Below are 25,917 nucleotides of genomic sequence, written 5' to 3'. Positions count from 1 at the left end.
TCATTCCACACTCTTACGTCTTCCCTGAAAAAAATCTACAGTTAAGAACTCTGCTCCCTTTCTCCATATTCATCGAGTTCCAAAACTGTCGTTGAAACGTTATAAAGAATCAAGAAAATATAGCGTCCCTTCGATCACCAAGGAATATGACGCTAAATGTGACAAACTGCGGAGAATTCAATCCTCGAATCCTCGTAAACGCGGAGGATCGGGCGGTGGATTACTGGGATTAGGCTATTCCGTTGACGCGAAGCAATTTCATTAGGAGTTAAAATACGATTACGAGTGCATAATACCGGAGGGAGAGCGCGAATAAGATTACTGAAAGATGCATCGAAATGAATTTAGCAGCTGGGAGATAAAGGACGAGTGCAGGAGACCGAGTGGTGTTTACAGTTTCGCGTCAAGGTCACCGTGCATCCAGGAGGGTAACCTCCTGTCTCGCCAAATATACTTAAAACTGCCCTACTTTCTCCTCCTCTTCCAGCCCTAAATCCTTACCTTCCGAAAATTTCAATTCAGCCCAGTGATTCGGTGCCGTACCGAAAAAAATGCAAAACTCTGCAGAGCGGGATTAACGAGAAGGGGGAAAGCTGTGCAACGGGGAAAAATCGTAGAGCCCAGCACGCTCGGAGTTTTATCAGTGAGAGAATCGGATATGAAGTAGTCGCATGGTGGAACACGCAACTCGGATTTCAGACTGCACTGCTGCAGCTCCCTGTATTATATATATATATATAAAGGGATGTAGGAGCCGTGGTTGAGAATATCCCTGCGGAAATAGAATGCGAGATGGCTAGGGGGAGGCGGAGGGGGGAGGGACAGACGCGGAAACGCACAAGTATCCGATGCGTATTGTGCAGGGTATTCGATATCAAATCCTCTAGCCACAGTAATCGGCAGAGATCGAACGTCCAATCACCGCTCGCCTCCCTCAGAAATCCTCAAACATTTACATGCCATTCACGAGTTTTCACGTTTCTCCAATTTTCTACAAATTACGACTCGCTCAATTTGCGTCCCATTCATCCTTCGGCAGAGCCAGTCCTTCGCTATGAAAAATTCCAATTAGGGCTTAATTATACCGAGCGTTAATTACACGCTACAGTCTTTGTGTTTGGTTCCTACGTAGCTGCGTCTTCGTGAAAATGTAAACATTGTAGGAGGAGGGGGGGGGGATGTGAAATACGTGGACCAGTGATGAGATATGGTTTGTCGCGAGTGGAGTAGAGCGAGAGATATGGCAGGAGAATTGATTGACGGAGAGCTGGATAGTGAGAGGGTGAAGAGGGGGAGGAGGGGGGAGGTAGAGAGAGAGAGAAGGCGAAGTAAGTTTGAGATGACGGAGTGGGGTCAGAGGGATAACTCGGAGGTCTCGACCGGAGCTGCTTTTGACACGAATACGTTTATGCGATCGCTTGGCCTCTCGTTTCTCATACCAAAGCCACTTTATAACCCACCACGCATCTTTCCTCAGCTTCTCTCTTTCAGAATCCCACACACCGTGGACTTCTTCGTGTCCATTGCGTTTGATAAATCCTTCTTTTTATTATATTCATATATATATATATATATATATATATATATATATTCATCATACACATAAATTACTCAACCCTTAAAATTTTATGGATCCTCCCTGGTTACGAGGAATTTTTGAGGAATTGATAATTCGACAGTCCGGGGAATTACCGTATATATCCCTCTGCTCTCGCATTTAATGCGGAGACAATTAAATGTCCCTGCATTTCGACGCTAAGTTATCCGACAAGTTTCTGAACTTGGTCGCGCAAACAACTTTAATTGAATATCTGGCAGCGAGCACGCTGCATAGGAAAATGATGAGGGATGAGGGAGAGGGATGGGCATATAGTTGTAGATAGAGAAAGATAGATGGATATAGAGGGGGAAGGGGATGTAAAGCCAAGCAACGATAATTCCACTTTGATCTTGATGCGAATCATCGATAAATGCAAATTAACCAAACAAATCCTCCTAGACTTCTCTTCGTCCGCTCATTCCGGTCCGAGAATCCACTGTAAAGTCTTTAAAAAAATGCAATATTAAGAATTTATTACATCGTGCTGATTACATTCGTATTATACAATGGAAAAATGAGAAATGACGCGAGGGATCGACTACGAGGGATGATCGTGGCCTGCTTGGCTTTCGGGGCTTTGAAGGAAAGGGTGATCGGAGTCTGGATCGAATACAAGGGAGCATTTACACGATTATCCCGCAGGAGAAGCCTGGATCAATTACATAATGGCGTGGTTGAAACGGACGCTTTCCAAGTCTCGTCAACCCTACTCGAATCACCCTGTCAACCCCTTTTTGGTAAACAGTCGTAGAATTTTTTCTTTCGCGTGGACAAATTATATCACGCTTGTTTTTTCCAATGGATAGGGGAAGTAACTGAATCTGTATTTATTACATATAACTATGTGGCTGAAACGCGCGTGGATTATTCCGAAAATCTCGTGGTGAAATATTTTCTTTTGCGTGGAAAAATCGTATATCTGCTTTTTCAGAGCGAAGAAGGGGAGGAGGGGAGGTAACTGGAGATTTAGCATAGAAAAATATCCGAATCCAATGAGATTATCTCGTAGGAAAAATCTGGATCAATTACATAATGGCACGGCTGAAACGGACGCTCTTTCGAAACCCTCGTGAACCTCCCCCCTGCCCCTGAAAGCCCCCGCTCTCGCCAGCCTGCCAACCCTTTTCGCAAAGTGACTATAGAACAAAGGGCTGAGCCTCTTCTCTGCGGGCGCTGTAATTATTATGCTCTTTGACGATCCCTCTGTCTGTCAACGTAACACCGCGGAATCGATACTTCTAAAACTTTAATCGCCCCGCGTATACGAATGCATACCTACGAGCACGAAAAAATATTCTCACTTTGAAAATTTCGCCGTTCTCCGCGCGATGCCATCGCGCTTCCCATAATGGCCGCGCTCGCGGAACACTCGACGCTTCTAAAATATTTGGTCATTTTTATCATCGACAAATTCAATGTGTAATAAATTCATATTTACTCGTTCTCCACTCGTGCCTGGCACCAGACTTCGGATACCAGTTGGCAGTGAACGAGTTTGTAGTCGAGGGGGCTGAAAAGCTAGAAAATTTGAAGATGGTATTGTATAATTGTAGGGGGCGGGGGGTTGTAAAGAGTCGTCAGAGGGGTTGTTGGAGTTTTCTTTATATATCGAATAGGACGAATTGAAGTGTCCAGTTTTGTTGGTGAGGTATGAGAGAAGCTTTTGTCGAATGGCTATGCTTCCTCGTTAGTCTTAATTTTGTCGCGTTGGATAAGAGCGGAGTAGACAGTTGGCGCGCAACGAGTTTAATGATAGCAGCGATGAGGATACACACGATGAATAAGATCGTAATAACGAGTGCGCTCTCCTTTTCGTTCACATCAGCCCTTAATTTTCCTGCCTAATGTTCACATTAATTTTCCGTTCGTCTTTTCTCCTCACCTGTTTCGTGCCTAACACCCCACGACCGTTCTTTCTTATCGCTCGGCGACCCCTCCCCCTACACCTTCCTAACTGGATTGAACAAAACTGACACGCTTACGTAACGCGTTGGTTTTTATTACATTGATTCTATTCTAGTGGCTCGTGGATAAACCATAAATACAACGATAAAGAAACCATTCATTTTATGCGAAGCATTTTACCTCGTGTAATCATTTCCTTTTATGATCCCTCGTCATTACGAATGATAGCGAAATATTAATAACGCGTAAATGTGTATCTATGAAGCGAAGAGAAAGTTCTATTTTTTTGTGCATAGAAGAATAATGAATTCTGTTGGGCAATCAATTTATATAAAAAAATTGTATTTGTCAAGGTCACTCGAGTTATGATCAGAGTACTATGATTTCTTTCGATAAAAAAACAGATGATACTTTGTTCGAGGTAATAATAGTTATTTAAAGACAGGGATATTTTTCATAAATTATTGGTTACGCGCGTTACTCGATTGTCAATCCTGACCGATGGAAAATCTCAGCCTATATACAAGAATGACAATAGACTGTCAGATAATGAATCCCCGTTGTCACTCCCCTCTTATCGTCCTACATTCTAAAACGTACCCTACCCTACTCTCATTCTCCCACCAGATCATTTTCTCCCTAAGGAGTGAAGGGCTCGAGGATAACACGTCACACTTTGCAAGAACAAGTCGTTAATTATTCAAAAAATTATCAATTTCGTTCCTTGCCGTATGGTTATATCGACAATCATTTTCTATATATCAGGAGTATTGATAATTCTTACAACAATTACATTATTTTATCCTTATAAGATTATCTCAATTTATTTCCAATAAATATTACAAAAATCATCGAATAGATTGACTTAAAATTTTTTAATTCCATATGTATTTGTTAATATTTATTTCATTTTATTTAACAAGTTACAGCGATCATTACTGCACTCTATCATTCGTTTGATACAGTGTTGAAACGATGAATGTTGAATGGAGATCAGTTCCGCCATTGGAGAACGGAATCTTCACTGAAGTTACCCCTAATACTTTCCATCCCTCGCTCTTGTAACAAACAGGACTATGACCAAGTAGGCGAAGCATCCACTTAGCGCTAATGCTCCTTTTATTGGTCAAGATCCCAGTGAAAAGCTGAATAGGCGACTTCCCTAGTCCTCTCTTTTACACCAATACCGAATGAAAATTAAACTGACGTATCGATCGTCTCCACATTTCTATCAAGATGTCTCATACTGAACCAAATAAACAATCTTAATTATTCTATATTTGCAATGTCCCCTTTTCCTCTTCGCACAATATCTACTGAAATAAAATAAAAATGAAAATTAGCTTTTAAGAAATATCACACTCATCCAATTTTTAAAATTATTATTTAAATGAAATCTTGAATATAACTTAGGATTGGAATTTAGTTGCTTGGATCAATGAATAACGTCTTTTGCTATTTCCTAGCTTTTATTTATAAATGTTGAAATTTTTTTATAAAAGTAAACAATTCAGGATGAGGGAAAAGATTGGAAATAGGGATGGAGCGATATATCAAGCTATGAGATGAAGAGACTGGAGATACTAAAAAAGCGCGAGGCAGGAAAACGGACAAAAAATTTCCATAAAAATGCACGACCGCAGGTATAATCCGGATGAGGCTTAACGCTTTGCGAATGGTCAGCCGATGGAAATGGCTGAAAAGGTAGAGAATTGGTACAGGAACATTGCTAATAAAAAAGATACTGAAAAATTCATTTGGCTGCATTGCGCATAATCTTGGAAAAAAGCCATTACTTAGCAAGACTTAGCTTAACAAATGAATGGATTAAAAATTTATCTTACGTATGACACGAAGTTTTTTCGTTTTGGCTGTACTATCCACAATTTTACGGTATCAGTTTTCGTCAAAACTTAAGGGCAAATATTATATACAAAGTACGGAAATCTATTGCTAAAAGTGACAAACTTATAGTCAATTCAAGAACGATACATCTTGATCGACTGCTAGTAATAACCAGAAAACATTGACATTTTGGCAATCCGTGAAACTCAATTGATTCCAGTGGAAATTAACACCGCACGGATAATTATTAAACGTATCACAAGTAGAATATGTTTATTACAAAATATTTTAAACAATAAGGGGCTTTTAGAAATTCTTGAAGATAAAGCCTCTTTATACACGTAAAACATTTACGGAAGAGCAGTTTTTATCTGCTTAATTAGTATATATAGTATACATATATATTATAATATCATTCAGTAATTAATCTTATTAACATGTGTAAGCAGACTCTTATGAAGATATAAGAAAAATAGCTTACATATTTTTTTTTTAGTATGATTTATAAGGATATAAAAACTTCAACTTATGAACAAAATCATGATTTGAATTCATTTTTAACGAAGGAGATCAATACAATAGTTTAATAATAAACATCATTAACGTATTCTTACAGACGGACTTTTTATTCCATTTGCTTAGGCATTCTCACTGGCTGGTCGCTTTTTGTTCTGAAAAACAAACGTGATATGAGAATCAATGCCTTGAACTAAATTTCAATCTTTTTCTCAGGTAAGGATAACGGTAAATATTCAATGAAAATTGTTAATTATTTACATTTAAAGGAACGCTTAACATGTTACCGTTTGCTTTGATGTTTTCTTATCATCTGCACTAGATGCACGGGTTTTTGATCTTTCTTGTTCTAGTTGGGCATGTAGTGAAGCTACCTCTGATGTAAGTTCGTCGCGAATATCGCGCAATTTTGCTACTTCGGCTAATACTGATGCTTTGTCTTTCACTGTAATTCAATATGGAAATATAGAATAAAGAAAAAATATCTAAAATGAAAAATGATAGCCATATCTTACTTTCTCCATGAGATAATATCTCGTATAGTTTTTTGTTTCTTTTCTTCACTTGTGTAAGCTCATCTTTTAGTGTCTCAACTTCACCTCTTAACTGACTTATAATTTCATCCCGTTTTTCAACTTCTACTCTCAGTTGTGCAGACGTAATGTCATCATCAATTTTACTAAATCTAGCTTTTAATATATCCTTTTCTTTACCCTTAATAATCTCTTCTTCAACTTCTTTCTCAACCCTTTCAAAAAATGCTGGGTCTTCTTCTGCAAAAGAATTAATTAAATTAATATAATCAATTTCATGTATTTTCATTAAAGAATTGATATCTGTTTAAATTTACTAGTTTTAGATTCCAATGTTAATGCTTGGACTGGTTGAGGTTGGGTCGATCCCCTGTTATTAAACTCTTCCAATGAAATAGTGGTTTTTTTGGATTTCTTCCCAGATTTTTTACTTGAATCTTGCTCTTTTTCTTTTTCTATCTTTGCTGCAACCTGTACTTGCTTCTCGTATGCTAATGTTGACAGCAAAATGGCTTGATGCATATCTTGCTCATAGGTTTCTTCAACAGCCTTAAGGAAATCACAATTCGACGTGATAACACACAAGACTTATAAATATGTCCCTACTGAAACAAAATCTCAGATTTAATGATTTATGCTCTAACAAAATTTAATTTCTCTCTCAAAGTTTAAAAAAAACCTCTTCCAGCCTTAGGACTAAACGCTACTCTGCACTTAGTCCCCTATAATAAATAAGTCCGATTATACAATGTTTTACAAGAAATACATTGCATGTTCTATAAAAGATCTAGCTTTAAATCATTTGATCATCAATTTTTATCAATGCATTTTAAAAATTGTAATGAGTCCTTACCATTGAATCTTTTTGCTTCCATTGCTCCCATTGTTGATCATCATTAGAAGCTTTCTTCTTCTTGCTCTGAAATTTATTGATTAAATTCAAACATGTGAATAAAGTTGATATCTGAGAACTATATTTAAAGAAAAAAGGAATAAACCTTGTTCTGTTTTTTTTTTTCATCTTTCTTAGGCTGTTGCTGCTTAGTCTTATCACTCTTGTTCTTTTGCCCACTTTTATTGGTAGGATTTGTCTTTGGTGGTTTCTTGGGCTTGAAATCGTCATCGTCGATACTAAGAACAGCGAATCTGGATGGTACGGAAGTTGCCATTTTTACGAATTAAAATTAAACACTGAGAATGATCTGTGCACGATGATTCGTCTATGAATGATTGAACGGTTATTATTAAGGAGGATCTATCACCCAATGTTGGGTCAGGTCAGTAAGCAATAGTAATGGTTCGCTGATGGATAAGAAAGCCGGTAGATAAGCTTTATAATCACGTGTGAAACGACGACCTTCTTTCAAATTGACAAATGTGTCAAAGGGAGACACGTCTCTTTGGGTGCCAATTCGCAGCAAGTGAAATGAAATCCGGCCGGCGTGAGTCTTCGTATTCTTACCTGGGAAGTCAACAATAGCGTATTATACATTCGGTTAAAGACGAAAAACGTCGTCATGCAACGGTATATTGGCTAATACAGTAAAATGAATAAATACATACAAGTACGGAATGCTCGGTTTAATGCAAGTTGCTTACACCAATGCTACCAATACACTTAAACCCGAGTGTTTCATCGACGTAACACATACATTGTCACGGGTAACACATACCTGGAAAATATAAAAGACCTGTGTAAAAAGCCGATGATTACCGAAAACTACCGATCCCTTCCGAAAATTCGACAAACTCTAGACAAACAGAACTCTGCCCGCCATCTGTCGGTAAATATTGTAACCAAATGCCCCCAAACCCGCCCGGTGACACAGTGTTGCCAATTCTATTCACGGCAAACCAAAATCGTCGTCACTTTCGTGCATTCGTTCGTGAGAGTTTCTTTCTTATTTAGTAAATGTACAAGTATGTTAATGAAAAATTCATCGATCATCGGAAAAAATTCTAATAGGATATAGAAATGTGTTTGTGTATGTGTTAAATTTTCTGAAAGCTTTCTTACAGGAAAAAATGATTTCCCGCCAATATATAGTTGCGTAGGACAAAAGAGAGAGAGAGCGAGAGAAGGGATGCGCGCGTTGGTTGTTGTGTATGTACACAGATCTATGTTGGCAGGAATGGCGTGAAATATCGGGATTCTCGAATAGCAAATGGCGAAAACAGGGGAGTGTAAGCAAGAAAGAAAAAGAGAGAGAAGGAATAAAATCTGAACGCGATTGGTGTGCAGCATTAAAAGAGTAGAGCAGCAAAAAGGGTAAGAGAGAGAGGAAGGTATCTATGTATCCGTACTATCCATAGTAAAGGCGCCCCGTTGCACGTCGGGAAAGCGAAACATCCGAAGTATCCGAGAACCCGAACTGAACCCGAAGTCTGTGTCCGAACCGAACCGAAACGAAACATGTATGTATGTACTACGTACGTCGTACCGTAAGATTATAGGATGGTGAGCGTAAAGTGTTGAGTTGGTCGGTCGAGTGTCGTTTAGATTTGGGAATCGGGGTTGGCTTGGAGTTTTGGCGACACATCGTTCCATGTGCGCGTGGTGTCTGCCTGCTTGATAATCGCTGCCCCGTCCAAGCGGTCCAAGCCTCCTGGTGCGCCCTGGGCCCTGCCTGCCCCCTCACACTTCGTCCTCTCCTTCCTGGGACGCTGCTTTGCCATCTCGATTCTGGCGATTTCAACGATTTTAAGCGATTTAAGCGAATTTGGCCGAGGGCAATCTAACAACAGTCTTCTTGTGTAACGCTGCAACGGCCAAAACAGCCAGTTCTTGGACTAATATGCCCGACGTGGCCCACACTCTCCGCTGTCGGCATTCAAATCAACTTCATTAAAAGACTACTGCATAATACGACCAGTGACGCTTGCCCCTCTTTTCCCGCGAACACAATACCAATCAAATTGTCGTAGTTCTCCTATCTAATGTTGTGATATTTCTATTATATCTCCCAAATGGTACATACCCATCCACTTGCTGTCTCTTACTCCATTGGATTCTACTGTTATACTTTTGCTAATTTATTTCTTTCTTCCAACAGGGTACGTTAGAGCCTGACGAGTGAAGGTGAAGTTCTACCCAGAAGTTTTTATCCATTGAAATGTTTGAAGATCTGAAGGAGCCTGGTCAATCGTAAACTTACCTCTGTCTTGCCAGTTTATTCTGGCATTACTAATGCAAGAGCTCTGTTCAACGATTAATAGTTATATCCGATCAGTGGTGCAAATTAAAAAACATTGTACCTTTATTGACTGATAGTATAGTATCAATCTTGCTATAGCATTTTAAATTTTCATGTTTTTCTTGTGCTTTTGTTTTGAAAGTATATTTATAGTTGATTCTGTTGGACATCAGAAATATACTCAGCCTTATGTAAGCTTTACGCTACATTGGCAGCATTTTTGTATCATCTGAGGAATGTTGCATGAAGTTCATCTATGACTTGTAAAATTCAGCTATTTGCATAATCAGTCTAAGGCTATTGCAAAGATGTGTGATCAGACAGAAATCGAATATCCGGATGGAGATATTGTTTGGGTGAAGCTGGGTGCTTTTTGGTGGCCGGGAAAAGTCACTGGATTTGAAAATTTACCAGAAGACATTCAGCGTGAATTTCAAAAGAAACCACTTATCGCAGCTGTGAAATTTTTTCAAGAAGATACTTAGTGAGTTATTATTTCAATTAGAGCAATTTTTATCCATTAGTAGTGCAACTGATGGGCAAGGTGTAATTTTTCCAATTTCTATTTTCAGTGAATTTGTGAAAAGCTATCAACAAATTTATAAATATAACTGTTCTCTTAAAGAGGAATTTATTAAGAAAGGCTTAGGTATGTATTCCTCTTGAGAAGTACACACACTATTATTATATATATACTTATAATTTATACTGCATTTTATTTTTATAGCTTTTGAACTAATATGTATCGCTCATTCACATATCATGACCAATTATAAAACATTATATTAACACTAGAATATTTTACAGATAAATTTAGAAGTAAAAGCAAAGATGGTACCAGCTATATGGACAAATTTCCTGGTGACGTAGAAATGGCAGAAAAGTTAACAGGTGGAGATCCAGATATTTTGAATGATGACAGATTCAATCCAGAAGAAAAGCCAGATATATCTTCATTATTTGGGGAGAAGAAAATTCCGAAGAAAAAGAAGGACCGCGACGACATGCACCGACGCAGCGAAGGCTCAGAACTCGTGCGAAGAATCACGCACCCTCGATTTCAACGTGGTGAAAGCGACCATGAAGTTCGAATTCGCCAACAACCTAGTAGTTTGCCATCGACGCCAAATAATTCATCATCACCGCAGTATCCGTGCCACTTGTGTAATTTTACCGCATCTCGAGTTAACGTAATCATTTGCCATATTAAGAGTCATAGATCTGGAGATAATAGTCCAATGGCACGGTCAAAAGTGAAGACGTACTCACAAACCAGAGGAAGGGTATCTGACCCAAGCACACCAAAAAGAAAATACGTCAGGAGAGAAAAGAATAGCTCCGGTAGAAACAAGAGCGAAAATAGGAATGAATCGGGTAAAAGAAAACAAGTTAGACAGCTTGAAAAGACTAGTAAGAAAAAGAAAACTGATCCTGAGTTGCGTGAAAAGTTGCTTGCAGATTGGGAGGATGAATCTGATGATGATGTTAATATGGATACATCTGTTGACAATAGCTCCTTATCGAGTCCGTTGAAGAAAGATATAAAGGACGATGATGAGAGTAGCAAAGATGCAGATGGTAGTGGAATTCTTGCAGAAACGGAGAGACTTTTAAAAGAAACCGACTCGCTGCTTCGTGGTATGAATGATTCAAAAAGTAACGAATCTGGCTATTTAAAAAATGATTTAAGCAAATCAAAGAAGGAAAAAGAGAACGCCAGCCTTGATACCGAAACAAAAACTGATAAGGATGACAAGAAATCACGTTTAGCATGTTTTGATTTTGACGAGGACGATGTGCCAGAGCCATCGATACCACCTGTCAGAAAAATCCCTCGAGTTTTCGGTGAAAAGAATTTGTCCTTGAAAAAAGAGATGATAAGGGAGTTCGAAAAAAGCCAGGCTTTGAAGACTGAGCAGGAGAAGGAGGCTGAAAAAGCTCAAAGTGAAAGTAAAAATGATCTGAGCGAGCAACAAGAGCGAGAGATAATTGGAAAGAACGATGTAATAACGGATACTGAATTATTACAAGCGATAGACAGCCATAAACGAGAAATGCAAGAGAATAAATTATTGGAGAAAAGTAATGAGGGAACTAATCAAGCTGGGAAGAAGGGTGCAAATGAAGGAAAAGCATCACCAAGAAAGGAAGAAAGAACATCCCCAAGCAAGGAAGGGAGAGCATCTCCAAGAAAGGAAGAAAGAGCATCTCCAAGAAAAGAAGAAAGAGCATCCCCAAGAAAGGAAGAAAAGGCATCCCCAAGAAAGGAAGAAAAGGCATCCCCAAGAAAGGAAGAAAAGGCATCCCCAAGAAAGGAAGAAAAGGCATCTCCAAGAAAGGAAGAAAAAGTTTTGCCAAAAAAGGAGGAAAAAGCTGGCAGTAAAATTTGTGAAACTGAGCTAGAAATCGTAGAAATATTTGAAGTTGAGCGTGAAGAGGACGAGGAAGATCAAACTCCAAAAACTCAACAAGAAGATCCTGCGGTGGATGCTAAAGCTACAGATAAAGCTGATGAAACGGAAAAAATATCGGGGATCGTAATAGACAAATCAAAGACTGTGGCTACTAAACAAACTATCAAAAGCAATGACAGACTGTTAAAAGAAACAGATGATACTTTGTCGGAAAATTTGACTACCGAAACAGAAGACGAAACCGTTTCTGAGTCAGTTCCAGAACAAAGCGAAGCGTCTGATATCGATATGATCTCAAATGTTTCTTTAAGCAATTCGGATAAAGACAATCAAAGGCTGGTAAAAAGACGGAGAGGAAGGCCAAGGAAAAATTTTGGAACAACATCTACTGTCCCTAACAAAAATGATATTAGCTTGAAAAGTCCTAGAATACTGGAAGCTATGGAAACCGAAAGAAAGACTTCCGAATCAGACACCGAACGTTCGTATACTGGAAGAAAACGTAAACCAAATAAGAAATATTTAGAATCGGACATTTATGTTCAAAGTTCCGATCAAAAATCCTTAAAGACCGATGAAAGCCTTTCAGAAAGCGATGACAGGCCATCCGAGAAGCCACGAGGCCGTGGTAGACGAGGTAGAAAGCCAGGACACAAGAAAAAACTAGAATTAAAGGATCAGATTCAAGATTTGGAATTGGAGTTATCCGATCAGTTTTTGGGAAGCGCGGATGACGGTGACTTGTCGAAAATCCACAGAAATAAAATAAAAGGGAAAAAATTCGTAGGACTGGAGGAAAGATTGATCGTAGGCAGACGTTCCCATGACACCGACGACGAGTTCGAGGAGTCTGAGGGAGTAATAGAATTACCATCGGGTAATAAAGCGGATGGATCGTTGGTAGAGAAAGAGGAAATAGAGAAGAACGGTATTACCGAGGAGGTATCAACCCATAGCGAGGACAAGCCATTGAAGATAGCTGAAAAAGATGTAGAAGTTCAACGCATGACCGAACCATGCAAGGTTGAAATGCTACCACCGAAAAAATCCCAGATAAAGAAGTTTGAGTTGTCGCAAATTGATTTTTTTGTAAACGATACTGCTGAAGTTAAAGCTACTGCAGACTTGTCAGAGAAAGACAAGTCTAGCACTGTAATAACCGATGCAGCACCGCAGGCAGAACAAATTATTGAGATGAAAACCGAATCCCTCGATAAAGAAGCTATTCCTAAGACTGTGATTGAAACTCAGGAACAAAGCGAAGATTTGCTGTCCAAGCGAAGCCCGATGACAACGAGATACAAGGGAAAGTTTACTCCCGAAACTGGTGCTAAGCTGAAAAAAGACAAGGAAGGGCAGGATGAGAAGTCTGTGAATACGTTTCAAGAAGCTTTCCTCAAAACTTTACATATGGACAAGAAGAAAATGTCTCAAGAGGAAATAGAGGCAATTATTGGGAAAGCTAAAAAAGGTAAAAACGTTATAGGAAAAAAGAAGGCTGATGAAATTGAATCAACCTCTCAGGAATCACAAAGTGAAAGTACAGAAGAAACTGTAGGGTCTGAAAATGTTTCGATGCAAATAGAAGAGAGTGTATCGAATATTTCATTATTAGGAGGGTATGAAGGGGTTGAGGTTGTAGTGGAGGAAAACATTGAAATTGACCCTAGTACTATCGCCACTGTAGAAAGCGCCGTCTCGCCATTCCAGCCTGAAAGCAAAAGCCTTGCAGTTGGGGACTGCGTTAAAGCAATTAGTATCGACGTACCAAAAATTGACGAGCCTCCCAAAGCATCTGTGTCAGCAGCTTCACCATCGTGCGATATAAATGTACCCGTGAAAAAGCGCGAAATGCCAAGAATCATTGAAAGTGTAACTTTGAAAGAGCCCATGCAAATCTTGAAAACCAAGTTATTGGATAAGCTACCAGCCAAAGGTGTAAAACACAAATTGGAGCAAGATTCCGCAAAGAAAGGAAGTCCTCGCTCTAAAATGATGAAAGTGGAGCGAGTAGGGTCGAACAGTAAATCGAATGTCACTGCAAGGCTTAATAGTCCGACCATAACGTTGACTAAAAAGCTACAAGTTTTAAAAGCTGGAGACGTGGATGTGGCAACTCAAATACTGGAAGTCCAAAACGAGAAGTTGAACATTCAAGCGCCTCAAACGCTCACGACGGCGACTGTGACTGAGAAGTATATTCAGCAGAGCTCTCAAAGTTTAGCCGATATGGACTTAGACATCAATTCAATGCCATTTGTTTTGAGCGAAGATGTACTAACGCCAGAAGCTATTGAACAGATGCCAGTAGTCATCTCGTCGATTATTCCCGCATCCAGTTCAATTTCGCTCACCCCCGCGCCGCAAATAGCAACGACCAATCAAGCACAGCATAGTCAAGTGGAATTAGTGACGTCACCCAAAAAGAAAAGTGGAACGCCAGCTATTTTAAAGAATAAAAGTAAAGCAAAGCCTACGATTACGAGTATCAAAACAATCGTGCCGCCCCTCACTGGTGGCGTTAAAGGGCTCAAGTTTCAGAACACTCAGCCAGTGGCCAAAACGTCACCTCTGTTGATCCAAAAGAACCCACCTGGAAAGTATGTGGTGGTTACTGCAGGAGGTCAGCAGTTGAGATACAGTGTTCAAGGAAAATCTAGTCCACCTCAAAAGATTGCTATTCCAGGAGCTAAAACTACAGGAAATGTACAGGTTGTTCAGCAAGGTGGTAAAGTAGTCATTTTAAACCAATCTGGTCAGAGTAAGATGCTACCCTTGAACATCACGAAGACTCTGGGAGGTAAAGTACAGAAAATCGTGACTAGCAAAGGACAGATATATTGTCCTATAAGTCCACAAGGTCAAATAATAACGTCAAAAGCTATGATCGCGCCAAAAAGCGATGTTGGGTCACCGACGACGTCCAAGCTGCCTGCTGGACATAAGATTATCAATACCCAAGGAATCATAACGTCAAAAGGAGTATTGACGCCTATCACAGGTAGTATGAGCGGAAAAACGACCTTATTGGGTACAGTTTCGCAAGGGATCTTGACGAAAGGTGGTATATACACTCCAATAAGTGCGTTAAGTGGAAAAACTATTATTGGGTCAAAAGCGTTAGTTACCAAAGGTGCTACTCTATTATCGCCTCAAAATTTAGGAGGTCAAAAAACTATATTAACGCCAATCTCACAACCCATTTCAGGCAAAACAATTTTAACAACACAGAGTATCGTAGGGCCAAAAGGTACCGTACTAACGCCAATCACAGGTCAGCAAGTAAAAGCTATTGCTGCCAAAAGCCCTGTAAAGAGTGCCAAGGTGCAATACCAGAATGTACAGCAAAAGGTGCAATTACCGGTACTACAAAAATCTCCAAAATCATCGTCACCCACTGTGCAAGCTAGAGCAACCCCAGGGGCAGCTGTGAAATCTGGTGGTACTTTAGTTTTCCAGAATACTGCGCCTGGTCCAAAGACAACGACTCCACCGACAAAGAAGCTTCTCAAGCAAACGATAGTGCAGCAGGGTAGCCCTGTGCGAGCGGCTACGGCTCAGACTATGACACAGCAAACTGTTGTTCAGCAAAAAGGAAAGGTTGTATCCTCACCGTCTGTCCAGAAAGTCGTGGCGTCACGCGGACGTCAATCGAAGGCTCAGCAAAAAATTGTGGTTCAAAAGATACAAGAGCCGGTAGTCTCAACCGTTCAAAGTATCCAATCACGACAAATTAAATCATCCCCGTCGTCGTCGCCAAAAATATTGACACAGCAGAAGCAAATCTTGACTGGTACAGCGAACAAACCAATAGCGAAAACTCAGGTGATCAAGGGCAGCACTCAGCAAAAGAATGTCTTGAGTGCAGCGCTGAATTCCATTGCTATGGCATCCGTTAACACTAATTTACCTACAAGTATGCCATTACCTCCTCTGGAGCCTATCGAGCCACGCAGGGTATCGGAAACGATTGCAGTTCCTGAGGAAACTGTGAAGAAAGAGCAGCCTAAAGTAGCTTCAATCATTGAAAAGACAGAGGTGGGAAAAGTGGAAGAGCCAAAGGTAGCAACTCAGCCTCAGATTATGGCGCTGCCAACGGAGAGCAGCGATGGAACGCAAACATACGTATTGGTGACAATCGATGAACAAGGACAAATACAGCCACTGGACAATAATACTCTGATGTCTCTGGAAGGTACTACCCAGAATCCGGATGGCACTAGAACATTGTACATAGATCCCAGTTCACTGGGCGAAGCTGGTACTCTGGATAACATAGTTCTGCAGTTCGACAATGGTATGTCGAACGTCCAAACTGGTATCAGCGAGCCAAGCCAGACAGTCATGGCAGAGAGTTTCCCTGCTACTGAAATAATACAAACCTCCAACCAAGATATTCTAGCAGCAGCTCTGGCAAATACAGATTTCCAGCAAGAAATCAGTTTACCCGAGAGCCAAGCGACGAGCGTTATGTCGACAGGTTTGACGCAAACTAGTCTGATCAATCAGACGATTCTGCAGTCGACCATCATACCACCTACGGAACCAATCTCATCGCCATCCGTCTTGGAAACCTCGTTGACGCTTAACCAGCCTATCATGACTCCTCTGGAAGTACCTAGCAACTTACCAATTCAATCAGAAAAGACGTCAACCTCTCTAGTCTCGACCATCCCGTCATCTCTGGAACTGCCCATTACCATCACGAATCCGAGCATTTCTTACATATCATCCACGGGTGAAGCACAAATTCAAATAGCAGGAAGCTCCATGCCAGATATTGGTGAAATCATGGAGACCTCGAATGTAGCAACGACATCTGCTGAGATTCCTGCAAGCACGCAATACTTAGTTATACCGAATTTAGAGGAGAGTATCGTGGTGGACTCTCAAGCAGCTGCATCTCAATGTAAAAATATCTCTGCTGTAACTTACTCTGTGGCCATACCGAATAACATCGTTTTGGACACGACACAAGCTCAAACTACTCCTTCTATGCCTATAATTGATGATTCCTACGTTGAAGAACAGTATGTAACTACGGTAGGTACGTCGGAGGAAAATTTTGTAGACGTTCCTGTATCAGAGATGCTTGTATCTAAGGCTCCAGTAGCATCTACGGAAACTGTACAGTCGCAGGAGGTGACGGTTACTTCAGAAATCGCAGCTGTTGAGGTTGCAACCGAGGAAACTTGCGAATCTTTGGACAAAGCTGTTAGTATCGAGGAGACCGTTGTGGCAACGGTGGAGGAAGAGGACAGGGGAAAAGAAGAGACGGAAACTAATAATTGCAATACAAATATAGCTGTTGTCGAAGATGGCGTTAGCAATACTGAAAATATTGTAAACATTGAGTTGCCGGTGCAAACCGAGCAACCATTGACGAGTAGCATGCCGATAATAGAGGATGGAGCGTTGGTAACGTCTGATTCGAATTCTGTAATGCAGGTGGAGGACTGCAGCACGATGGAGTCATGTCAGGAAGCAGATGCTGTGAATAATGTTGAAACTGCTTCCTCGGCGATGGAAATTGTTGACGCTGACTTGGAAAAAGGAGATTCGCACGTAGTACCTGTGGAGCAGCCGATAAGCAGTATGACCGAGGATGTAATTGAAAGCATGGAAGTGAGCGAGACTTCAAATATTTACCCGAGTCCTAATGAAAATGAGAGGCAGACCGACGAGCCAACATCTCAAGAGGAATCCACTTCTCGGATCACCGAAGATTTGCAGCAAATGGTGGAGACTCCTACCGAGGGTAACCTGGAGGCTCCATCACAGTCTTACGAACAATTTGAAATCTCAATAGCTGGTGGTGACTCGGCTGATTTACCGAGTCAATCGGCTAGTAAATCTGAAAACTCCAGGGAGCCATCGCAATCTATAGCTTACGAACCAATGGAGATCGACGAGGAAACGGCGAGTACCGAACCACCAACGCAATCTTTCGAGCATTCGAAAACCAGCGAAGCTTCTCAATCGTACGATGCTTGCGTTGAAGAGAATACGAACGCACCCACTCAATCGTTCAATGAGATTATGCAAAGCCAGGATGAGCGTGTCGATGAGGCCGTGGACGATCCAAACTTTCCCACGCAAAGCTACGAAGTTGGTAAGTTGGAGAACGTTACGGAAAAATTGGAGACTGATGCAGAGATCAACGAGGAAGGAAATATACCGTCGCAATCAAACGATATCGGAGCTGATGGGATCGGTACGTCCTCCATAACGACAAATAATTCAGGATTAAACGAGGACGAGACTGCAAGCTCGTCATACGTTCCTGAGACCCCTGAAAATCAAGAGCGAGACCAGGATCAAGAAAGTGCAATAAGTACGTCTTCTTACGAAATTCCACCTTGCGAGGAATTGAATATCGCCTCGTCCAGTGTCATACCTGATACCTCGGTTAGGGCAGAGCATACCAGTATTCATGACAATGGTGTACCAGAAATACCTACCTCCTCTTACAATTTGAATCCTGACATTACTTCGACTCATGTAGATTCTGTACCAAGTTCCAGCTATGAAGATCAGGTGGTAGTAGAGGTCGAGCAAAACGTGTCAACTTCTTACGAGGTGCCCATCTCGATGCCTGGGCTTGACGAAAATTCCTCGCAAAACTTCGTCACCGAAAGTACAGACCACAGGAACGAGCCATCTAGCTATTACGCACACCAAGAAGTTACAGCCAGCTATTACGAGTCCGTTGATCAGGATGCCAACTCTAGGCTCGAGGAAGATGCTCAAGAAGAGGTTACTCCTAGCTATTATGAAGGCAACCCACAGGAAGCTAGCCAAAGTTACTTTGCACCGGAGGAAGCTACGCCCAGTTATACCAGTCCTAGTTACTACGATCCCAGGCCAGAGAGTGAGGCGAGTCAAAGTTACTACTCCAATGATGACCTTGATAAAACTGAACAGTCCTCTACGCAGAATACAGAAGCATCTCAAAGCTTTTATCAGGAAAGAACGGATGAATTAAGATTAAGACAGCAGGGTGAGGCTACCCCAACTTATTCCGAAAGATATCCAGTTGATTATCCTTTGGATAATTCGCCAATAGAAAGGCACGACCTTGTAGAAAGCTCGGTACCAGCCACTAGGTCCATGGAGAGGTAATATCTTGCAGGTGATAGCGGATTTTTACGATAACAAGAGCCTTTTTGAAATTTGGAACAGACTATTTGGCGTCCGCTGCCATCCACAAGCTTCAGTCTATTTTTAAATGTAAATATATAATTATAAAATAGTAAGTGGTTTAGAGTATAAGGAATAAATCTAGATTCTTATGGTAATTTATATCTCTAAATATATATATCTATATACATATATATGAGTAAATATATATATATAAATATATATAAATATATAAATATTAATTCATATACGGCAAAAATATATATTTATATATATTATATATGAAAAATGCGGATGCAATCCGATCATATGATTCAACACATAAGCATTGTAGATTATGGAGAGGAGCTTAGTTTTGTTGCAGTAATAGTTTGTTTCCCCGATCATAGATTAAAGAATTAAGCTTTGCGTTTTCGTAAGAATTTAAATGATGCTAAATGAGATATGAAAAAAAATCGCAAAAAGGAGGGGGAAAGAGATGGATAGAGAGAGAGAGAGAGGGGGGGGGGAAGCTCATTAATTAATCTTTCAATCTTCTTATATGTTAACAGAACAGTTGTTTCAGAGAAAGTTTTTATCGTGTAGGGGCAATGGAATAGCAGGGAAGCTAGTGGATTATATATGACATTAAATATTTTTCAAATTCACGTTGCTGAAAAAAAAGCCGAGAGAAAGGTTTTCAACTTTAACAGGACACGCAAACAATAAAATTTGTCTGCTACTCCATTGTTCAATTACAGCAAAGCGATTCTTCGTTCGCGATACCCGAAAAGTGTGAAAGTTCAAAAGGGCAAATGCGAATAACAATAATTCTGATAAGGTATCACATTTTCTTTATACAAGCATGTGGAAAGCAGAGTGATGACCGCGCGCTTAGGCTTTCAATCGAAGATTAAAAAATCGCGATTAATGCATGACGCGCCTTCTTTCGCTCAAAGATCTATTCTACATTTGACTTCAGTAAGACAGTTGCGACTAAGCTCATGAGGAAAAGAGCGAATCAACAAAAATAAAGGAAAAAAGAACAACAGAACGAATTAAGGATCGCACTCGATAGTTTTAGTTTCATAATTTCGTTAGTTTACAGAACTCCATGAATAATAAAAGATGCCTATATAATTTCTTTTATGACAATATGTGTAATCTGTGTGTTAAAAGATAATGTAAACGAAAAGAGCAAAGATTTGTTACAAAATCTGTCTTGATTTGGGATGAAGTATAAATAATATAAATTTTTTGTACTATTTTTATGGCCACGAAAGTTCGTTTTCTTTATACTAAGCTGTATGTCAAATAGCACTTAATTTTGCAGTGTGATAATAAGAAGCATGGCAAGATTATTTGTTTATCACGTTTTACTTATTGCAATAAATTAATGTATAATTTATTGAGTGTAAAGTTAATCATTTATCAAATAATTCTGTTTAAGTATCAAAATGAGCAAGCATTTCATGCTTTCTATTGGCATTTGTGTACAATATATATTTCAAACAAGGCAGATTTTTGGGTGATGTCCTGATAAAAATTATATTATATTCTTTATAGTCTCATGTTACTAAGAATAAATCTATGTTTTTATTTCTCGTGGCGTTTTTTTAATCATAGTCACGTATGTATATATTGTGTTGATATTGAAAGGAAAAGAAATACTGCATCGCTTTGAATATTATTGAAGTGTAATTTGAACATGTAGCAGGCCGGCTAAGACCTGTCTCGAATGGCAAGGAACGACTGAATTGTTAATATTCTCTAATACAATTGAAATTCTTTTGATATATAAATTTCTTCCACGTAAGAATAATAAATTCATATACTTATTAATATTACATAATATTGCGAGAAAGATAGTTACATTTCCTATGGAATCGTTCTTGGATGAAATGATTTAATAATGGCTATTTGCCCCTTTTCATCTAATCTAAAGCGACGCGAAGTGACATAAATAAATAGCGTTACGACAATTTATGTATCGATAACAATTTGATATTTTCAACACTAACAACATTACATTTTTATTTCTACCGTGTGCACCACATCAAGATTGTAACTACATGCTGAAATAAATATATGAATATTTACGTAACAGATTATATGCATAATGAATCTTTATTCAACAAGAAAAAATATCACATCCTATCAAATCTATGATTTTTTACATATTATTGGATCAATGAAACAACGATTTTTACTAAATATTTATTAATTTAAATAGGATGAAAGAATTAATATAATAAATTATATTACATTTATATAAACTGTTGTCAAATATTTACAATATAAGATTTTAAACGTGTATAAAGTAATACAGTCTTTCAGATGATAATAGAAATGTTTAGACCTATTTTCTCCAGTACTGTGCAAATTTGTGAAGCTGCTCCACTAAAACTGCCATCACGGCAGTTACTGATAAATCTAACAAATTTTGTACATAATGCACTGCTTCTTCATCACTTAGATCTAACCGCAATTTGTCTTGAACTTTTTTAACAGCTTTGTCTGGTTCTAATGCTATATCCGGTACACTAGCATCAACCATTAAGGAAAACAAATTTAACAATAAATTGGCATGTCGACGTAAGTGTAGAAATGCAGTATAGCATTGCTTTCTAAATTCATGATAATGTTCAGATCCTACTCCACCCATTGCTTCGACCATTTCTTTGCTAAGTTTCATTGGAGGGGGCAAAGGTTTTGGATCTCTTCCCAAAATGTACCCAAAATCAATATGGAATAGTTTCCCTATAATTACAAATATAATAAATGTAACTCTACATAATATAGAAATAATATATTCAAACATATATAAATTTATATGAGTGATAATTACCTGATGTTGTTAAAAGCAGATTATCTAAATGACGATCACCAACTCCTAATACATAGGTAATTATACAGTAGCCCGCTGAAATATTATTAATATTAGTAGTGAAATTACATACATCGACGATAAAAAATTTCAGATTATATACAAACATTATATTATTAACAGATTTGCTTGCTTTTAAACACATGCAGTTAGTACTAGATTGACTTAAAAACAGTTTTGCAAAGTTCAATAAATTCTTTACTTTAAAACATTGATTTTATTCAACATATTTTTAATATGTGCCAAAATGATAATAATGGAAGGACAGTAAGTAGATTTCTTTTACTACTTATGGGAACAAATTCAATGCACCTGTGTCTTTCTCATACAAAAAAAATATACACAGCAAGAACATACCACAACTTCGGACATACGTGTCCATAACTTCTGCTGCTACACCATAAGGACTTGTTTCTGAAGGATGATATTTTCTGAAAAAGTTTAATATCGAGCCTTCGCTAGCCAAGACTTCTGCTACGGTCGTTGATTCAATAAACTGTAAGAAACCATGCCTTGTACTCGTCGCCAATACTCTAAAAAATACTAACTTTAATCACTCTTGCAAATAAACTTAATATTTTACTGTAATTAAACAAAAAGTTACCTGTAAGGGGTTAATTTTAAATCTAAATTTTCTCTTCTTAATAACTTATCCATTAATGCTATTGTTTGTAAAATTAGTTGATCTTGCCTTAAGTCATCTCCATGTTTGAAAATTGCAATATATTCGGTGCTTTCTGTCGTCAGAAAAGTAAGCTTCGATGGCATTAAGGCTGATTTGAAAAGACTAGCTCTACAAAATAAAGTACAGAGTATAAGTTTCAAAGGGCACGACCAACTTTTCTTAAAATTACTTAAAAATAATTTACTTTTCAGGAATAATTCCCTTGATGCAGATTTCTGGATCCAATGGGAATGGTATTGGCTCAAAATTAGAGAAGTTTAGTTTAAAATTTGGATCTGGCTCTGTTAATAATGCTCTCAATCTGTCTGTTTTTTTCTTCCGATTGCCACTTTCTCGTGCAACTGCTTTCACAAGTGCCACCAGTTGTTCAATAAATACTTTCTGTCGTAACAGAAAAGCTCTGCGCTTTTGCCAGACTGTGTTTCCTTGTGCCAATGTAGTTGAAAACATCTTCATTACAGTTAAGTACATTTCTCGAACCCGTGTATCTTGTTTAACCGTTATTGCTGGATCTGGTTGATTTTCGCATTCAATGGAGAGATACCAGTAAAAATAATTAGCTAACATAGAATTGTGGCATGCTCGAGTGATGAGAAACGACGCTAGGTCCATGAGGGTATCCTGACTCTGCGTTAATTGCTCGCATTCTGATTCGTTTGACTACAAATATATTCGCAAATGTAATTTTTATTGATTTTATATTATATATACTAAATTATTTTTAAAAATGTATAATACTTACTGCTGCTATGGGCATATATGAAGAATCTGTAGCTTTCAGTTCTCTTTCCAATTTTTCACATCTCTCTATTTCTTTTTCCTTTATTAACGTTTGATATGCTACTTTTATGCCTTCAAAATCTTCATATTTTAAAGCTTGTACCAATTGCAACAGATATAACATTAAATCATCATCTGGAGCATGATTAAGTCGACCTATCGCATACCTCCTCACGGCTGAATGCGTGAAAGCTGGTCCCAACAATTCAAGGGCATCTTCTGGATCAGGTGGCGCCCACAAGTTCAGCATTTCCAGCGCTTGACGCTCTTCTCCAGCTACTTTCCAATTTACACACTTTACAAATTTTGTTAAAGCTTTTTTTTGATTTGATAAATAAAATCTATATTTCCAAATAAGATCTTGCTCTTCTGTGGACAATGCAGTAGTCGGCGGATATCCCAGAATTGTATTCAAAGCATCGCGAACATTCGAAGTTGGTTTCAATTCCCTTGTATTTCCTCCACTGCGTAAACTACGTGCCAGTTTATGATGTTTTGCCTCAACCAAATTTTCCTGCAGATTAATAAACAAATTATAGGTCATGTAACTAACAATAATCTTCTTTTTGTATGGAAAAAAAATATAGTATAATATTATTGCGCACGCTTTACCTCTTCGCTTTTACAGCAACAAAAATAAAAAAAACTATAGAAACAATCTTTAGATAACTCCTCAAAGCATATTATAATATCTTTTACCACAATTCTGATAAGCTTAAAGAAAACTTTATAGACACCAACCAGCCATCTTAACATTTTACTTACTTTCTTTACAAGTATGGCTTCAGATTAGCTAGTAACTATACGTGAGCCACTTGTTGAAATCATTTAAGTAGGTCTTAGTTATTGTCTAAATGATACAGTAAATATAATAAAAGCAAATAGCTAATTTAACATTAATTTAAACTCACTTGAGATATTTCACAATCAGGAAGTGTTACAACATCTGGCTGCAACCTGTGTGAAATTAGATCATCTCCATCTTTCTCATAGAACAAAATAGAATGCTAAAATGTTGAAGGGTTATTAATTTATTTAAGCTCCATAAACCAAAAAATTATTTTTAATTCTTACTGATATATTATCCATTGTAATTTGTGGAAATTCTATCATCAAATATAAGTATTCAGAGGCCCTCTTTTCACGTTCATTAATGACTTCAATCTCCCGGAAAGTTAATCTGTCTATCCAATCAACTTTGCTTAATTGACCATTTCTATGCTTTTTTGCAAGTTTAGCCAAACGTTGCATTTGTTCTTTTCCATGATCTTTGGTTTTGCCTGGTGTAGTTGTAGGTGAATTTCCATCTGCTTCCATGCCTGGCCAAACTCGAAGGTCTAGCATACCCTGCCGAAATACACCGTGTTTTCCAAACAAGGATATTGTTGTACCTCCTACTGGTAATTGTCTACCAGGCCCAGCGCAATCATATAAAGTTATACATAATTGAGCATCCCGTGGTAAGTCAGAGTAAGATATTGGTAAAGTAACCCACTGATTCCAACTGAAAGATTAATAATATAATAATGTGCTAGAACAGCAATTTATTTTAATTGTCTAAATATTTTAAAATAACATACTTCCAACGCAAAGTAAAGTGTTTGTAAGCCGTATGAACTGGTAATGCCAGAGGCCTACCACCTGCCCATACTTGTAAAGAAGCTGCTAAGTCTCCACATCCGCCTCCAATTCCATATAAACCTGAATATTTTAACATGGGATCATGAAGCAGCTTATCATATTCAGGACGCTGTCTTTTCCCTTCTAATGTACCTCTAGAGAAACATTAATAATTAGTTTAATTAAAGTAGAATCAAATATGTTGTCAGTAAGAAAGTTACATCGATAAAGATTCAAAAATAAATTATCTATAATAACACAATATATTCTATAGAAAAAATAATGTAATAGCTTTATTAGGATTATGACTTGTATATTTTATTATGACATCAAATGATAATAATCCGCTTATTCAAATTAAATAGCAAGTCTAAAATTAGCTAACGTCCCTTGAAAAGAGTTTCAACAAAAATTTTGTTACAACATCAGCTGATATTGATGTTCCATTTATAGGATATATTTTATCCTTACACTTTAATTTGTATCCTGGCGTCCAAAGATGAACTGTGCACATATAAAAACTTATCATTAATATCATTCATAATGGCCAGTTCAGTTGTCTCTGAAAAATCCTAAAAATCAAAGACATCTGTCAATATATACTTCGTATTTTATCCCTTGTTACAAATGGTTACAATTTACCTCTACTTACAATTTACATTTACAATCTGGCGAATCTGGCAGTTGGCAGTTGGCAGGACTGGCTTGGCTTCCTTGACTTGACTGTAGGCCTCGGAAGTTTGCGCTAAATCAAATACTCGATATGATTGGTCGATTTCAAGAAGCGCTGATTAGTCGACCGATCAAATCGATTATTTT

General features: G+C 38.4%; 3 protein-coding genes across 5 annotated transcripts; 1 reads left to right on the top strand and 2 right to left on the bottom strand.

The window, feature by feature from the left end:
• Window positions 1-5,606: 5,606 nt before the first annotated feature.
• Window positions 5,607-8,978, bottom strand: LOC136783205 (G kinase-anchoring protein 1-like). Its single transcript, XM_066743143.1, has 8 exons — window positions 8,841-8,978; window positions 7,963-8,072; window positions 7,398-7,861; window positions 7,253-7,318; window positions 6,717-6,948; window positions 6,382-6,639; window positions 6,154-6,311; window positions 5,607-6,021 (listed from the first exon to the last, which is right to left on the bottom strand). The coding sequence occupies exons 3-8, from the start codon at window positions 7,566-7,568 to the stop codon at window positions 5,989-5,991; spliced, it is 918 nt and encodes a 305-aa protein (XP_066599240.1). The 5' UTR covers window positions 7,569-7,861; window positions 7,963-8,072; window positions 8,841-8,978; the 3' UTR covers window positions 5,607-5,988.
• Window positions 8,569-20,730, top strand: LOC136783203 (uncharacterized). 3 transcript variants are annotated; one of them, XM_066743141.1, is made up of 5 exons: window positions 9,247-9,369; window positions 9,453-10,077; window positions 10,166-10,242; window positions 10,401-15,140; window positions 15,216-20,730. In XM_066743141.1, exons 2-5 carry the CDS (start codon window positions 9,902-9,904, stop codon window positions 19,127-19,129), a joined length of 8,907 nt encoding a protein of 2,968 aa, XP_066599238.1. In that variant the 5' UTR covers window positions 9,247-9,369; window positions 9,453-9,901; the 3' UTR covers window positions 19,130-20,730. The 3 variants fall into 3 exon arrangements, with proteins under 3 accessions (XP_066599237.1, XP_066599238.1, XP_066599236.1); XM_066743140.1 differs by lacking the exon at window positions 9,247-9,369 and adding an exon at window positions 8,569-8,668 and having other exon boundaries at window positions 10,401-20,730; XM_066743139.1 differs by having other exon boundaries at window positions 10,401-20,730.
• A 642-nt stretch (window positions 20,731-21,372) lies between these two features.
• Window positions 21,373-25,807, bottom strand: Pi3K59F (phosphatidylinositol 3-kinase 59F). Its single transcript, XM_066743142.1, has 11 exons — window positions 25,751-25,807; window positions 25,570-25,670; window positions 25,059-25,253; window positions 24,553-24,982; window positions 24,390-24,485; window positions 23,441-23,992; window positions 22,883-23,358; window positions 22,618-22,806; window positions 22,371-22,546; window positions 21,975-22,049; window positions 21,373-21,886 (listed from the first exon to the last, which is right to left on the bottom strand). The coding sequence occupies exons 2-11, from the start codon at window positions 25,638-25,640 to the stop codon at window positions 21,486-21,488; spliced, it is 2,661 nt and encodes an 886-aa protein (XP_066599239.1). The 5' UTR covers window positions 25,641-25,670; window positions 25,751-25,807; the 3' UTR covers window positions 21,373-21,485.
• Between the last annotated feature and the right edge of the window lie 110 nt (window positions 25,808-25,917).

The sequence above is a fragment of the Prorops nasuta genome, unplaced genomic scaffold (genome assembly GCF_024137725.1).
Source record: "Prorops nasuta isolate Cenicafe-Biocafe unplaced genomic scaffold, Cenicafe_Pnas_1.2 PNAS00032, whole genome shotgun sequence".
NCBI classification, from domain to species: Eukaryota; Metazoa; Arthropoda; class Insecta; order Hymenoptera; family Bethylidae; genus Prorops; species Prorops nasuta.
The sequence above is the reverse complement of the archived record's forward strand: the minus strand, read 5'-3'. Positions and strand labels throughout refer to the sequence as shown.

Coding starts and splice junctions, on each gene's coding strand:
- LOC136783205 (XM_066743143.1), bottom strand. CDS start 7,568: ATGGCAACTTCCGTACCATCCAGATTCGCTGTTCTTAGTATCGACGAT. Junction 6,640..6,716: donor AACATTGGAATCTAAAACTA/GTAAATTTAAAC, acceptor ATTCTTTTGCAG/AAGAAGACCCAGCATTTTTT. Junction 6,312..6,381: donor GATATTATCTCATGGAGAAA/GTAAGATATGGC, acceptor ATTGAATTACAG/TGAAAGACAAAGCATCAGTA.
- LOC136783203 (XM_066743140.1), top strand. CDS start 9,902: ATGTGTGATCAGACAGAAATCGAATATCCGGATGGAGATATTGTTTGG. Junction 10,078..10,165: donor TTTTTTCAAGAAGATACTTA/GTGAGTTATTAT, acceptor TTCTATTTTCAG/TGAATTTGTGAAAAGCTATC. Junction 10,243..10,400: donor ATTTATTAAGAAAGGCTTAG/GTATGTATTCCT, acceptor AATATTTTACAG/ATAAATTTAGAAGTAAAAGC.
- Pi3K59F (XM_066743142.1), bottom strand. CDS start 25,640: ATGAATGATATTAATGATAAGTTTTTATATGTGCACAGTTCATCTTTG. Junction 22,547..22,617: donor TTAAAATTAACCCCTTACAG/GTAACTTTTTGT, acceptor AGTATTTTTTAG/AGTATTGGCGACGAGTACAA. Junction 22,050..22,370: donor CACGTATGTCCGAAGTTGTG/GTATGTTCTTGC, acceptor ATAATATTTCAG/CGGGCTACTGTATAATTACC.